The sequence below is a fragment of the Anabrus simplex genome, chromosome 9 (genome assembly GCF_040414725.1).
Source record: "Anabrus simplex isolate iqAnaSimp1 chromosome 9, ASM4041472v1, whole genome shotgun sequence".
Taxonomy (NCBI): Eukaryota; Metazoa; Arthropoda; class Insecta; order Orthoptera; family Tettigoniidae; genus Anabrus; species Anabrus simplex.
In genome coordinates, this window is record NC_090273.1 from 2,147,670 (window position 1) to 2,160,388 (window position 12,719).

The 12,719-nt window shown below is 39.5% G+C and overlaps 1 protein-coding gene across 1 annotated transcript in view; it reads right to left on the reverse strand.

Annotated features, from left to right (window-relative positions):
• The window catches only part of Pgant7 (N-acetylgalactosaminyltransferase 7), a 188,583-nt gene that overhangs the window by 139,601 nt on the left and 36,263 nt on the right, over positions 1–12,719 (reverse strand). The window contains exon 4 of the mRNA XM_067153717.2: positions 10,279–10,445. Coding sequence (XP_067009818.1) covers positions 10,279–10,445 — 167 coding nt within the window. The remainder of the gene's footprint in view (positions 1–10,278; positions 10,446–12,719) is intronic.

The following is a 12,719-nucleotide window of genomic DNA, read 5'->3' on the forward strand; positions in this document are numbered from 1 at the left end:
CACAGCTTTTTCTTTTAATGAAAAAAGAGCAAAAACTTGTAGCCACATCTATTCTCCAAGGGATTGGTATGATATCATTCTTGGCTGCAGAAAAACAAATATATCCTCCGAGAATTGAACCATAAAAACTTGTATTCAACGGAAAACTTAGAAAAGTGTATCACCAACAGGAAACAAAGTGTTGAAGGTGAACCAGTTAACTGGCTGACAATGAGATGGATCAGTATTGAGAAGGGTGAACCATTCACTATCAAACTTAAAACTACTTTCTTCAAAGAAATGCCTTTTGGAAAAATTAATATCCAGAACAAAAATGGAAACGGACGTCCTTTAGAAAGCCTAGCTAATGTTCCAAAAGATCTTCTTTATAGCACATCCAGACCGATCTCCATGGCAAAAAAGAAGGATATAATGGACCTCTTGAAGTGTATACCTCCTATTCATCACCACTACTATAAAAACTTGAAGACTGCAAGAGATGAACCTGTCAGTGATAACGACTGCATCACGTCTGCTGAATAGAGGCAATGAATAACGTATTTGTGTTTTGGGCCATTTTTATGTGTATTTTAAGTACTACTTAATGACTTACTAGTGCATTGTTCGTGTAAAAGGGTTTTGTTTGTGCATATTTGTTTAATAAAATGACTTGTATACAAACCACTCAAAATACTCCATAGAAAGTGGCTTCTTTAGGGGGGGCAGAGACATTGAAATGTTTTTATATTTTTATAAAGTGCTGAATACATAACCTTAATGGTAAGAATGTAAATGAGTGTATTGTAAATATACTGAAAAATAAATTGAGGTTTTTACAGATCAATAACTTCAACTTTTTGTACTGAACATTTGTATTTGATGGAGTTAGTCGGCTTGGCTTCTGAACGCCTCATATGTAAATGTGGCGAAACTAGTTTTCTTAGGTTTGTCCGGGATGCGATTGGTGGACAATTTAATTTTGATTTTATTAATTAAATGATTAACCATATCAATTTTAAACCCGTTAAGTTGAGCAAGATTCCTTACATATATTAGTTCAGTTTTTAAATTGTATTGTCAGGATATGTTGGAGATTTCTGCCAAGTGTATCTTGACAACATCTTAATACACAGCAAGAATTTTCAAGAACACCTTGTACATCTGAGGAAAGTGCTGGTATGACTGAAGATTCATGGACTGATCTGCCAACTGGAGAAATTCCACTTCGCCCAGTCCCGTGTAGAATATCTTGGCCATGTCCTAACATCTGAAGGCTCAGAAAGGCAACCGGAAAAGAATCGAGCTATCGGAGGAGCTGAACGAACGTGAACCAAGCGACAAGTACGTCAGTTCCTTGGCTTGTGTGGATGGTATAGCAGCTTCGTGCCACAATTTGAAGAGAAGGCAATACCACTCACCGATCTACTCCGTAACAACCACCCGTTCCGATAGACCAGCAAGGAAGAGGCAGCATTCCAAGGCATTAAGGCTGCGATATGCAACGATCCCGGTCTAGCCCATCCCGACCCTCAACAGAAGATGTGCCTGCAGAAAGACGCCAGTGACTCTGGCCTAGGAGCAGTGTTATTCCAGTAGTGCAGTAGTGGTGATCTCCAGACAGCACACGACGGACATCCTCGAGAAGTTCCACGACAGCACTGAAGCTGAATATCCAGGAGGTGAAGAGACATATCAGTCTATCCGACGAAGATTCTTCTGGGTCAGCATGCGGAAAGACATTCTGGACTACGTGAAGGGGTGCTACATATGTGAGGAAGACCCTTGGGAGGTCATAGCCCTGGACTTGATGGATCCTTACCCTAGAACACCACAGGGTAAAACAGGATTCCTAGTAATCACCGACCTCTTCACAAGATGGACTGAGGCCTTTCCAACACCAGAATCCACAACAGGATGCATCACCAGTCTTCTACAACATGAGGTATTCAGCCGCTATGGTTATCCACAGTGCATTCTGTCAGACAGCAGGAGTCAGTTCACGTCGAGGAAGTGGCAGCAAATGATGACAGAATGAGGTGTGGAGCACTGGACCACCCCTATCTACAACACAAGGGCCAATCCAACAGAACGACGAAACCAGGAGCTGGAAAGGATGCTACGGGTCCACCTAATAGACAAAGAACATAGACTGTGGGACCGTCAGATACCACAGTCACTCTGCCCTGTGACGACGCATCAACCGTGTCAATGGCCATTCCCCAGCGGAGTTGATCCTTGGTCGACAGCTATATAGCACCGGGGATTTGTCCACCACCCACTTCTGGTCAAGATGATGCAGCTGTTTCCCTGGCAGAGTGGCAGCAGCAGCAGCAAGCCTTTACCGAGAAGAGATCCCTTACCCAGGCTAAGGCTCAAGATGTCGAAGAGACCCAGATCTTCCTACCAGACCAACAAGTACTGCGACATAACCACCCAGCCTTAATAAGACTGGAGGGTTTCACACAGGTCTCGCACCTAAGTTGGTTGGTCCCATCGAGGTGGATAAGCAGCTGGGGTCTACCTACTAAAGACGAACCCTCCTGTCAAGGTCCACGTATCGGAGTTGCGGCAAGTCACCCAACCGCTGCATATACAGAGTAAGCCTGGTACGGCCACAGGTCCACCTGGAGGAGAGGCTACTAATGACACAGCACAATCTGATCATGAGGAGGAGAACGCATCGACTACCACGGAGGAAGAGGCTGACGGCAAGGCGACACCAGCCCTCGACATGGCACGATCCAGTCAAGAGGAGGAGAACACATCCAGCGTTGTCGAGGAAGAGAGAAGATCCAATCTACTTCCAAGGCAAAGTTGACAAGTGTGATAGACTGTTGAAATTGTTTCAAGTTATAGTAGGGTTATTGATGCAAGTATAATAGACTAATATAACTTGGAAACAATATTCTCTAACCCATGGGTAAATAATGCAAATATTGATTATTATTATGGATAGGACAAACTGGAGGAGGCTCGTACACGACCACATCCGGCCTGCTGAAGCGAAGAAATGATGATGAATGTCTGGACATAACTACGTAAATAACATATGTTATGTCCAGACATTCATCATCATTTCTTCGCTTCAGCAGGCCGGATGTGGTCGTGTACGAGCCTCCTCCAGTTTGTCCTATCCATCCACAGATGCTGCTCATATATGCGTGCCAGTTCACATCTCTAAGTTCACGGACTTTATTTGGTGTAAATGACAATCGTATTATTTGTGAGGTTATGTTATGAAACATCTGCTATATATATATATTAATATGAATTTATTTAATGTAAGAACACATAATTAATAGTGTATCATTTATTATTACCTGTATTTATGATGTATGATCCCCTACAATATTGTGCAACACACTGTATTATTCAGAATAACGTATCTTTGGCACTAGAGAGTTATTAGAAAACTATTTTCATTGTAAACAGGTTACTGGAGATTCTCTAAATTACGAGAAAACATGTTGTGTCATATTCTTCTAAAAGCCTGGCCAGGCAACGTATATAAAGAGGCAGTCTTGTGAGTGAGAGTCGAGTTGTTTTTAACGAGACTTGTGTGGAAGTCGTATTAGCAGAGTGTTTTGAGTCAAGTATGTGAATTTTGTTGGGTTCGTAGTTGACATGCAACTGATGCAGTCTCTTCTTATGCGTCTTAGTAGTGTTTTGTTTCAAGATGGCAGTTCATTAGTGCATGTATGGAGAAGAAGTAAAATAGTGTACACAACTGACAGCAATTTGTGTGCGTCTTATACACAGGTAATAACATATATCCTATTAATTACATGTTCTTACATTAAATAAACTCATATTATTATATATACAGCAGATGTTTCATGACATAACCTCGCAAACAATACAATCATCATCATACCAAATAAAGTCTGGACATAAGTACATAAATAAAAATAATAATAATAATAATAATAATAATAATAATAATAATAATAATAATAAAATGTAAACAACTTCATAGCCACACTTCACAAGTAATAATAATAATAATAATAATAATAATAATAATAATAATAATAATAATAATAATAATAATAATAATAATAATAGTCCAGCCCCACAGTGTAGGGGGCAACCCGTCCGCCTGTCACCCGGCGGCCCCGGGTTTGATTCCCGGCCGGTTCAGGGGTTTTTAATTGTAAATGATTAATATCCCTGGCCTGGGGACTGGGTGTCTGTGATGTCCTTAACATTCTTTTCCTCACATTCAACACTTTACACTCCCGCCATTTACAAAATACACGCAGGTTCCTCACATATTGTTTAAGTAGGGGCAAAAGATCTTTCTAGGTCGAAGCTCCGAACAAATAGCGTTTAAAAAAGTAATAATAACAATCAACGATAATTCCATTATTTACCCATGGGTTAGAGAATATTGTTTCCAAGTTATTACACTTGTACCAAGTTCAAGCACAACTTTCTCTCTACATGGCAATTTCCAGGCAACGCCTGTCCCAGCAAAATTCTCACCTTCCTTTCCAACATATATCTTGAAATTCCAGCAATATCCAGTTTCACAACAACAAACCTCATAGAACTTGATGCCAAAACGTGCCCATTCTGGAGGACTGAATTGAACAAAAGACAACCGCCCTCGAAACGTCATTAGACTTTCATCGATACAGATTTTCGAAATTTGTCCAACATCAGCTGTAATACTGGCCTGACTTTCCTGAGCTCTTCACTGGTGTTCAGTGGAGGATCTGGAGCAAAATGTAAAATAATCTAGATATGCTCTTGAACCATCTACAAGGCATTTGGCATTTGTTGAACCCGCCTCTTGGTCCAGTTTTCCTGAACTGAAGGCTTTTTAGTCTGGACATCAAAATACACAGACATGTAGCATTCAGTTTGTCATTTGTAACAGGAAACCACTTTTCTTCATCATAAGTTTTGGTTTTATTGGGGTTATTATCTATTTCCTGAAGTACCTTAGCAGCATAAGTGTTTGTTTCGTTTGTAACAAGTTTCGAGAATTCTTGAGGTAGAAACTTACCCAAAACGTTAACCTTCCCTGGATTGTCACCCAGTCTTCGCCTTAAGCAAGCATTCAGTTCACCATTTGTAGGGCAGGAAATATTTTTAGTTTGATTATCCGTCACTGACCACTCGCACTTATGGAGGTTAGGCTCATTACCAACTGATGCACATTCTCTAATATCACTCTCTAATTCACCTGAAGAACTTTCACTAACATTTGTTGAAGATAATTCACTATTGTTAGCTCAGAGAAAGTGTCACTGTAGTCACTGTCCTCTAAAAAAATGTACAGTACTATTTTATCACGTTTAACATCGTATGAGTTGGCCATGGTGTTTCATTTATGTGACATGACAAATTTTTGTAACTTATTTGATGATGAAATAACAATCCAGCAGACTGTGAACAAGCGAGAAAGGAAGTATACAACAATGGACATCTCTATGGTACATTGTGCATTACAATTACAGTGATACAGCGTATGAGAAGAGGAAGACCAGCGGGGGTGTACTATGAATCATCAAACCACAACTGGTCCCCTTCAAACTACTATTAAGAGAAGAAAACAGGCTGCTTGTCATAGTAGCAGTCTACTTTAATCCAGATCACACCGCGACAGACATAACAGATAAACTAGGGATGGCCTTGGATAACAGTAGAAGTACGGATAAGATAATCATTGTGGGAGATCTGAATTGCGCAATAAAAAGGCAAGATAGAAAATGCAAAGAGGTAATGGAATATCTAACAAACGAAGGCTTTACAATACACAACAGACAGGAGGACTGGACACACATAGGGCATAAAGGAGCTAGCACAAAGGGCTTTAGAACAAAACACCTTGCCACCACAGTGAAAAAAGAAGAAGCAGTCATCCATAAACACACTCCAGTACAATTAAATATAGAAAATGGTAGAACTAGCAAATTAGAAGAAAGACAAAATATAACATTTGGCAAGATCTTGAACATGGAAAAAATTAAAGGGAAAATGAAAGAAAAAGATAAGGTTGAAAGAGCAATAAGAGAAGGAAATACTGATGAGGCCGCTACATGGCTGAAATCAACTATAATAAATGGGGCCACCACACAAGATACAAACAGGAAAGCGAGGCCATGTTTCGACAGAGAATGTTATGAACAAAGAAAATTGACACTGAAAACACTACATAAAACTAGAGAACAAATGGCAAGCGCAACCAGCGAAGAATACCAACGAGAACGAAAGAAATACAAGGACCTAATAAGAAAGGAAACAACAAGAATAATAAGGCAGGTTAAAAGATCTTTTGAAAAATCGCAGCTAGTAGAAATTGAGAATAATTTTCTAAAAAATAACTCCCGAAATTTCTATCAGACCTTTAAGAATAACCTGAAAGGTTATCAATCCCGGAGCATTTGCTTCAGAGATGCAAATGGTAATATTGGCCTTAACAATGCCGAGAATTGTGAGATTCTGGCAAAACACTTCGAACACCTGCTGAACTGCCCTGAGCCAAATCATAAATTAGAATTTTCAGAAATTCAGGAAAATCTAGAAGCTGATTCACCTCCAACAGCGGAAGAAATAAAGGAAGCAATAAAAAATCTTAAAAATAACAAAGCTAGTGGGGAAGACTCCATAACAGCTGAACTTTTAAAATGGGCTGAACCAAAAATTATAGAAGATCTACAAATAATCTTTGAAGAAATTTGGGAAACAGAAAAGATCCCAGAGGATTGGAAAGTGGCTCTAATACACCCATTACACAAGAAGGGTAACAAGCAGGATGTCAACAACTACAGAGGTATATCTCTCTTGCCAGTTGCTTACAAGATATTCTCAACAATACTACTAAATAGAGTAAAATCGACACTGGACAGTCAATTGGGTGAATATCAAGGTGGATTTAGAGAAGGAAGATCTTGCTCTGAACAGATTTTCAACCTGAAATCTATAATTCGACACAGATTAATAAACTCCAAAGACATAGTTGTAACATTTATTGACTTTAAGAAAGCCTTTGACTCTGTTGATAGGGAAACCCTAGATAAAGTAATCCGTGAATTTGGAGTTAAAACTAAATTGGCAAACCTAATTCGTGAAACACTTACAGACACTATCTCGAAAGTAAAATTTATGGGTGAAGTATCTCGACCTTTCAAAATAAATACAGGTGTCAGGCAGGGCGATGGTCTATCTCCACTCCTTTTCAATTGTGTCATGGAGAAAATTGTAAGAATTTGGAATGAAAAACTGAAAGAATATAAAATATTGCCACTCATGCTGGGGAAGAAGAGCAAAGGTGTTGCAATAAATTGCCTAGCATTTGCAGATGACTTTGCCATACTTTCAGAAAGCCTTACAGATGCAGCAATGCAAGTCAATCTCCTTGAAAAGACAGCCAACATGACAGGCTTGAGAATCTCTGCCGAGAAAACAAAATTTTTGACGAATATAAAAAGTGCCCCAAAGTTTTTAGCAACGGATATTGGTCGAATAGAAAAGGTAAAGAAATTCAAATATTTGGGTGAGACAATTCAAGAAAATGGTTTAGAAAAATCTGCTATAGAGGAGAGGATACAAAAGATGGAAAGAGCATACGGTATAACTAAGAATACTTACAACAAAAAGTGCTTATCAAGGAAACTTAAAATAAAGCACTACAACACAGTAGTGAAACCAGAATGCCTTTATGCCAGCGAATGTCTAGCACTGAACTACAAGCTTGATAAATTAGAAATATTAGAAAGAAGAATTATAAGGAAAATATTAGGTCCTCCAAGAATTGCAGAGTTTTGGAAATTAAGAAGTAACAATGAAATTTACCAGAACGTAGAAAACATATCAGAAACAATAAGAAAAAGGAGATTGCTATTTCTTGGACACATTTACAGAATGGATGACAATAGACTAACTAAACGAATCTTCAAGTACCTTTAGGAAAAGAAATCAACTACCACCTGGATTCAAGAAGTCAAGAAAGACCTGGAAAGGAACAACATACGAGAAGAAGAATTATTGGAAAGAAAGATTTTTAGGAAGAAAGTCTTACAAATGGAAGGATTCCAAGGGAGGAAGGAAAAGAAAACAGGCACAAAGTGGACTGAAGACAGGAAAAAGAAACACAGTGAAACAATGAAAGAATACTGGAAGAAAAGGAAAGAACTAAGGAGGAACAATTGAAATTGTAACGTGGTCCTTAGAAGGCCGGAACGCAAGAAGAAGAAAGAAGAAAAAGCAACACCTGGAAGAAGAACATAAGAAAATGGTAGAGGAGGCAGAAGAAGACCCTTACCGAGCTCTGAGACTGAAAAGGCAGAAATACAGCCCAACATACCTATGGAAACATGGATAGATCATATAAGAATAGTAATTTGCTCAAAAGAAACAAGACCCATGATTAATAAGACATTTATGACTCCACAAGCTGATGAGATCTTCACCATGGATGAAACTGCTAGAGCAATACGAAAAAAGGAAAAATAACAGAGTACCAGGAGTAGATGGAATAAGAAGTGAACACTTAAAGCAGACAGCACAAGAATACCTACCGATATGGACCTCCCTTCTAAATAAATGTTTAGAATTAGGAAGTATACCAGACGAATGCAGAAAGTCAACAATCAAACTATTATACAATGGAAAAGGAGACACGAGAACCCAAACGCGTATAGAGGAATAGCGCTGGAATCTACATCACCGAAACTCCTAACAGGAATCCTCGCCAAAAGGCTGGCAGAGAAGCTAGAACCCCTTCTACCAGAGGAACAGTTTGGTTTTAGAAAGGGAAGGTCCACGACTCTGGCAGTAGAAAACCTGTTGGAACAAATAAAACAGACTATAGAAAGACCAAAAGGAAAACTATATGTGGTTTTTGTTGACTACTCAAAAGTCTTTGATATGGTCAACGGAAAGGTATTAATAGATAAACTGGAGGGACTAATTGGGAGAACGAGCAAAACGACCCTGATATTGAATATACTGGCAAAAAAAACGTACAGATAGGTGATGGAATAGGCATATCTGGCTGTCACAGACGAATGGTGTCCCTCAAGGCGATCCACTCAGCCCTATCCTATTTAATGTTCTCACGAACGATGTCACCAAAGGAATGGCAGGAACAAGCACATACATATATGCTGATGACATGGCCATCGCAGCAACAGATATAGATAAAGTGCAAGTATCGCTAAACACACTATGTGAATGGGCGGAGAGAAATGACATCCAGATAAACCAAGAGAAGACTGAATTGGTAGTGTTTAGGAAAGGAGGAAGACTCACTGAAGCAGAGAACATCAAATGCAATGGCAAACTACTCAAAAGGGCTAATAATTTTAAATATCTAGGTATAACAATCCAAACAACGGGAAAGAGTTTCATATTACATGTGAGGTCTAGAGCAGTGGCGGCCACTAGAGCTATGAATGAAATCAGAAACATCACACAACTATTGATCAACCCAGCTATGGACCTGTTTAGGTTATAGATACTACCTGTTCTGACGTATGGCCTAGAATTAGTGGGAGAATACCTCACATACAAACAGCTGGAAGAATTGGAGCGAGTAAAGGCTAGATGCCTGAAGAGAATTTTAGGAGTCCTGTAGAATGCAAGATCGAGGCTAGTGTATGAGCTTACCAGAGAGACCTTCTTAATAGAGGATCTGAGATGCGAACTCATACTTCCAGCTAGTACCAGCTTCCAACAGCTTATACAAGATCTGCATGTGAAGAAAAACAACATACCGGAGGACTTCTATGCAACATCTGATATGCAAGACACGAACTGGATGGAAGATAATCCTGATATGCGACACGCAAAGACGAGACTGGCAATCCATGGTTTTCACCACAAAGTGTGCTGCAACAAATTATTTCATGAACCAAATGACGAATGTGTGTGTGAGTTGTGCTTGGAATTCTGTGATAGATACCATATTATAAAATGCAGGAATAGACAGAAATCCATCGTAGCTTATAGCAAAGAAAAGTAACGTAAATGTAATGTAATGGTATTCTGCACGACATGAGTGCGTTTTCAATAATAATAATTGTGCATATTATTGAAAGACAATATGTATCTACGGCAACCATGAAGAAGAACTTCCCCAGCATGACAGATATTTCTGTCACTATATAAATGTGAACCGAAGAAGCACGACAGAAATTTTAGTCATTCCATGGGAATGGGTTAATGTAACTTTAAAATAGGACTATCACAAGCTAACTGCTCCAAAGTACCCAGCAATAACCCTAACCTCGGCCTTATGGCAAAGTTAAATGTAGGAACGGGGAGAGGTACACAAGGTTTGTAGCCTACCTTTGCTACTAAAGTCGTCAACAAGGAGGACTTCTTCCAGGAACTGAGGTGGTGTTCTGTTGATCACACTGTGCACCGTTCTCATCAACGTGCTCCAGCCCTCGTTGTGAAACACGATTATCACACTTGTTCGTGGCAAGTCTTCTGGATACTCCCAGTGCTTACATCTGCAATGAGAAAACATTCACACCTCAATCAGCCACCATCTCTATTTCCCCGATTAAGATACGTGGGCTTGCAGTAACAAGCCACTGCTGCGCAAAGTCCATCGAGCTTCATGCAAGCTAAAATTGGTGAAATTTGCAAATGAAAACTGTAACAGAGAAGCAGGCACGAGAAACAAGCGAGTGGAATTAGTTCATCCAGGCATCCTTTTCATGGTCCAAAACACGGCAAGTTCCCAGGTACTGAAGAAGCTTTAATGGAAATGGGTAAGACAGATGCAGATGAACAGTTACAGCGTTTCCGTAAAATGATAGGATTAAAAGCATGGGAAATGACGTGTTCCCACGATATTCCGGGAAACTTATTCAAGGCAAGCTGTGGTTGGGCGACTCACTTTAGCGGCGTAATAACCTGTCATTGCGTCAGAAAACATCTCTGTGCCAAAAACTACCTAAAGACTGCACTGATGAAGTTACAAAGTTGCACAAGCATGTGATTAGGTTAAGGCAGCAAAACTTACATTTTCTTGCAGATCGGCAATGCTGACGAAAACTCTGGGTTTTTTTGACATGCCAAGGAACACTACTGTTTCAAAGAAGGAAAAGCAAGTGTTCTAATTAAAACTACCAGCAACAAAAAATTACGTTGTACAATGATAACCATTACTGCTGAGGGCTGTAAACTACCTCCACACATTATATTTAAACAAAAGGCATTACCAAATGAACATCACAGTCCCGACTGGTATCCATGGACCAACCAACGTAAAACATTGGATAGGCAAGAAAATGATGTGCAACTCGATATGTTCAGTGTGGCAGTGAAGACCTGGTACGCTCCTCCGAAATCAGGCCTTACTCGTACTAGACAGGTTTACAGGTCAAACAAGAGCTCGGAGCTAATAAAACCGATCTTGCTGTGATTCTGAATGGTCAAATATCAATCTTGCAACCTTTGGACGTGTCACTGAGGCAAAAGTATTCGAACTGGTTGGCTGCTGAAAACCATTAATACCGGCATATGCCAGCTTTATATGTCCATTGATGAGCACAGCGCCTCAACTTAGCTGTATCCAGCAATTAGAAACTGTATGGTACCGTACATACACTGTATACAGTGCCTACTGCCAGTCAAAATCGAGTTGGGCATTTTTCATTATAATGGCAGACACTCACTCTCCACCGGCCTTTTTTACATCCTCACAAAGACTGTCTTTGTGGTTTGTAGAACTGAAGTCAACATTACAATGACGTCAGTAGCAATGCTATCGTATGAGATAGAGATGGGGAGATTCTGAACGAGTGATTCAAAATGAACGAATCATTGCATTGAACGATTGAATCATGATTCAGTGAACGAAATGAATCCACTCATTTGTGAATCGAAATCTGAATCGAGAGATGGCAGCCGCAACTCGTTCCTCGTCCGTTCTGATTCATATCGCCAAATCGGGTATCCACCATTTTTGAATCAATGACTACTTGTGAAGAACGACTCTGTTATTTTTTATTTAACCTGAACTAAAAGTCCGGTCCACAAGTCAAATACTCCTAACCTAACCTTAATAATAATAATAATGTTGTTTGTTTTACGTCCCACTAACTACTTTTTAAGGTCTTCGGAGACGCCGAGGTGCCAGAATTTAGTCCCGCAGGAGTTCTTTAACGTGCCAGTAAATCTACCGACACGGGGCTGTCGTATTTGAGCACCTTCAAATACCACCGGACTGAGCCAAGATCGAACCTGCCAAGTTGGGGTTAGAAGGCCAGCGACCGCCTGAGCCACTCAGCCCGGCAAACCTAACCTTACAGGGAAAAAAAAAAAAAGGAAAATTTTTTTTAATGATAACCTAACCTTACAGGAAAATTTTTTTTTTAATAACCTAACCTTACAAGAAAAAAAAAATTTTTTAATAAGAAATTATCACGTATTTTCAAGTCACACACTTCTCGGAACTTTAATATACACTCAACTTCCAGCTCGTTGCGAAATGTTAGGTTAAGTTTACCTCAAGGTTCCCGTTCACGTTCTTGTTCTCTGAACTAATGTGTGAAACATGGCCACAAAAATGTTCATATCTACTATAAATTTCAAATTCGATTCCCGTATAGTTTCGAATGGTAGCTACTTAAGTTTGGAAAGGATTAGTCAGACAGTTGTGTAGTATTTTTCGACTGTAACCTCTAAAAAGGGATAATACTCTTGTTAAAATGCTATCAATTATTATTATTATAACTTGAACATTTCACTTCTTGTAACCTGTAAACATGTAAAGC